At 51.5% G+C, this 3909-nt stretch overlaps 1 protein-coding gene across 1 annotated transcript in view; it reads left to right on the top strand.

Moving 5' to 3' along the window:
- Positions 1–3416, top strand: part of SLC5A11 (solute carrier family 5 (sodium/inositol cotransporter), member 11) — an 11210-nt gene extending 7794 nt beyond the window's left edge. The window contains exons 13-15 of the mRNA XM_010014412.1: positions 606–821; positions 1982–2144; positions 3196–3416. Of these exons, the coding sequence (XP_010012714.1) occupies positions 606–821; positions 1982–2144; positions 3196–3416 (600 nt within the window). The remainder of the gene's footprint in view (positions 1–605; positions 822–1981; positions 2145–3195) is intronic.
- The last annotated feature ends 493 nt before the right edge of the window (positions 3417–3909 follow it).

Raw genomic sequence — 3909 nt, 5'->3', positions numbered from 1 at the left:
GGAGGTAGCATTTCCTGCTGCTCTCAAAGACTCCACTGGCGTTTCAGAAGGAGTGAGGTGACTGCATTGCTCCTCTGCAGCGTGTCCTTCACAACTTCTGAAGCCTCTTAGGGGCTTGTTAGTCATTGGCTTGTTGATTACATGGACTACAGAAGGCACAGTGAGCCCAGAGAGGGAAGGAGCCAAATCAAATGACATCAGGAGTCCTAAACCTCCAGCTTCTCCACAAAGACTGGTGCTAGGTAAAGCATAAAGCCTTCCCAAACCATGTTTTGGTGGAAAGCAGTTGTCAGCCCCCAGGTTAAAACAACCACTAGGATACAAATATCACTCTCGAGAGTATTCTGGCATATAAGACGTTATCCTTCCCCTCCACACCAAAACTAATGACCCACTTGAGCTCACAGAGGAGAGGTAGCAGGCTACAGAAACACCACTGTCAGACCTAGATAGCAAGAGCAGAGAAGGGAGGAAAAGAACCCGCTGAAAAGCAAGCAAGGGAAAGCCTGGCTGTAGCTTCAGCTCAGCTTGTGTCCCGAGAGCGTGGCTGGATCCTGGTGGATACGTGCTCCGCGCTCCAGTAAAGCAGATCCTTCCTCTCCCAGGGCGCGTTCTGGGGCCTGGTAATCGGGCTGCTGCTGGGTGTCATTCGGCTGGTGCTGGACTTCATCTACCCAGAGCCCCAGTGCGGAGAGACCGACCTGCGCCCGGGCGTCGTGAAGTACATGCACTACCTCTACTTCTCCATGGTGCTGGCTGCCATCTCCACGCTGACCGTGCTGGTCGTGAGCCTGCTCACCGAGCCCCCCTCGGAGCAAATGGTGCGTCACCCCCAGGGTTCTTGTGGTGTCTCTAAATGGTTTCCAGGATGCTCCACGCTACATCCATGGGAATGTTGCGGGGATAAATAAGCCAGAAATGGAAGTTTCTGTTCAGTATTTACAATCACACTTGCAATAACCGCTAACAGCAACCCCTCCTCTGCTCCAGCACCCTGCTGCCATTTAGGTCCCATAAAGCCAGAGTCCCACCCTGGAAACTGGTGAACAGTAGATGCTACAAAGAGCTGCTCTTAAAGCTCGAACATGTGTGTTTAACTATAACAAATTAGCTTTTTTTCCCTCTATTTTCCAAGAAATTCCAGCTTCTGGGTCATCTTTATCAACTCTCTTACTAATTTAAGTGAGGAACCATTTTTACTCACAGGAAAAGAGAAATCAAGGGCAGAGAGCAACCTCCCTGGAACAGGTTTGTGCCAGTTTGACTGTTTTCAGTGGACAGAATGAGGCTACAGAGAAAGGGGGGCCAGAGGGACCTTCAGAAATCAAACAGCCAACACATCCTCTTGCTTGGAGACAGCACTAACCTGCCACCTTTCTGAAAGCCCTGGTGAACTTGCACTGAGAGGGAGAATGCCCGGGGGGCGCGTGGTCACTTTGAGAGCCACCTCCCTCCCAGCAGCAGCTTTTCCTCATCTCCAACCTGATCTTTCCAGCTTTGCATTGTTCTCATCCCTTCCTGTCTGCCCTATCCTTGATCTGAGAACTTTCCTCTTTAATGAGTCTTTCATATATTTGGAGAAAATCATAACTCCCACCTGCTTTCTCCCAGCAACCCCAGTTCTTTGAGTCATTCCTCTCTGGCCACAATTCCCATTCTTTTTGCTCACTGACCCGCCCTCAGCCTGCATCATCCAGTGATGGTCCTGTGCAGAAATGCCTCCTCCTTGGTTAAAGAGAGAAGAACAGTGTCCTTCAGAGTGTAGCTGTGCAGACAACTGTCGTGTTCCAGACCATCAACTGTGTACCATCAACTGTGCTGATGGTTCCCATCGCTCCTGTAGTTACCAGCTGAGCACTTGGCTGTTCCCCTGCTCCAGCAGAGCAGGAGAACAGGTTTCGGCCCCTCTGAGTATTCTCTCTGCAGGCTCTGCTGCTGAGGCAGTCCTTTAAGCAACCAGAGAGCAGTTTTATGCCATCAGATAAGTCGACTTACCTGGTTCACACGCGGGGATCTACCAGCCAAGACAGACCTAGCAGTCAGCCCTTCCCCTGATGCTGCAAAAGGAGTGTGTGAAGCTGAGCGCCCAGCTCTCCAGATTGATATAAGCATTGCTTCTGAGAATAGTTCAAATGATAATAAATGTAAGTGCTCCACCGTCGTACTCAGTAACACCTACTCTTAACCCTAGGCACTGTGTAAAGGCGTTGAAGACAAGAAACGTTAAACCCCCTCCCTCTGGATTTCGGTCACTTCAGGGCATGCCAAAAGGTTTTACCTGACCGTTTTACCTGAGCACAAGTTTAGTTTCTCTTCCATCTCTTGATGGCGTTACATATGCTTGGAAGCAAGGAGGAGCTGATGGGATACAGAAAGCCATGCCCGTTGTCCTGCGCCAGCTGCGGGTGCTGCCAGGAGAAGTGGCTGGAAAAGGGGAGGGTGGAGGCAACGCAGAGCTCTTTTCATGGCATTCCATTTCTGTTTTTCAGTGGCGGTTTCTGGTCGCCTCTAGCAGCAGGGAGACCCCAGAGCCCTGGGCGGAGTGCTTGACAGATCAGTGAAGGAGGATTTGCATTGTTTAAAACTTGTACTTGTCGGTATTAGGTACAAACACGTGTAGCAACTCACTGTGCCTTTTCCAGCGCTGATTATCATCACTCGGTTCTGCCAGGCTTGGGACCCTGTTTATGTAACGCTGCAGCTTTTGCTGCTGCTTCCTTTGTTCTATAAGAAGCTGTTGGAAAGATCAGTAAGTTACTGAGTCCTGGTGCTGGGGAGCCTCACGTCTGTGGGGCACAAGCTCTGTCTCCTCAGCTTTTAGTCGTGCACATCCTAACCCACACCAGAGCGGGGGAAACTCACTTTACACGTGTGGAGTAACCCTAAACTGGAGCATGCCCTTGCAAGAGGAAGCTGCTTGGCACCAAGCAGCCACAGCTCAGCTTTTAGGCTTAGCCTCCTGTTACCGTTTCTTATGATGCTGGGAATAGAACTTAAGCTCAGTGCTCCAGGGAAGAGTGAAATTGGTCCTGCAGCCCCGAAAGGCGCTAATGGAAGGGCTCCCTGCACCTCAGTGTAGCCAGTGTATTCATGTAAAGAGCGCTGGTGCGCTGCAGTGTCAAACCCCTCTGTACAGGAGCGCTGGGGTATGTTCTAGGGGTGACATTCACACCTCACTGCTGACTGTCTCCTTAGGTCCGACTAACAGCAAAGGGAACTCGAAGGTGCTCACCACCCTCCTGTGGCTCTGCGGGATGGAGCGCAAGCAGCAGAGCACCGAGAACACGGCACCGGCTAAACCCGAGCTGCTCCCCGTGGCTTCTCTAGAGGAGAAACCGCTGGTGAAACACGTCCTCAACGTCAACTTGCTCCTGTGCGTGTGCGCCGGGATCTTCCTCTGGGCTCACTTCGCATAGCGCTTGGCTGTTCGACTCCAGCTGGCAGCGACTAATGTTAATCGGTGTAAATAATAATAATTAGCAGAGGGTTAATGTAATTCTTAATGCTTCCTAAATGTTATTCCTTTATTTAAGAAGACAGACTTTCCTCCGTAGTCCTTTCCTCATTTCTAACTGGGGCCAGGCTGTGAAAGGGGCTCAGCACCATCACTGTCAGACCTGAACCTGCAACACGACGGGTGAGAAGAGCTGGGGAAGGCAGAAAGAGGGTTGTCCGGTTATTTTGAATGTTGAATTACGCTCTTTGGGGCCAGGGCACTGCCTGGAACCGGGGACACCTGGGCTCTCTATTTACGCTTCTATAACCAGCTACAACCGCTTGGTTCCCCTCTGGTTCAACGCCCTGGAGCAGCACCATCTGCTCTGCCGGAGCAGGGAGCTGCCACCGAGGCACACGAGGGATCTAAACCGGCCCAAACCCCGCAGCTCTGGGCACCCGCAGCCCTTCTGC

The sequence above is a fragment of the Nestor notabilis genome, unplaced genomic scaffold (assembly GCF_000696875.1).
Source record: "Nestor notabilis isolate BGI_N333 unplaced genomic scaffold, ASM69687v1 scaffold20925, whole genome shotgun sequence".
In the NCBI taxonomy this organism is placed as follows: domain Eukaryota; kingdom Metazoa; phylum Chordata; class Aves; order Psittaciformes; family Psittacidae; genus Nestor; species Nestor notabilis.
The sequence above is the reverse complement of the archived record's forward strand: the minus strand, read 5'-3'. Positions and strand labels throughout refer to the sequence as shown.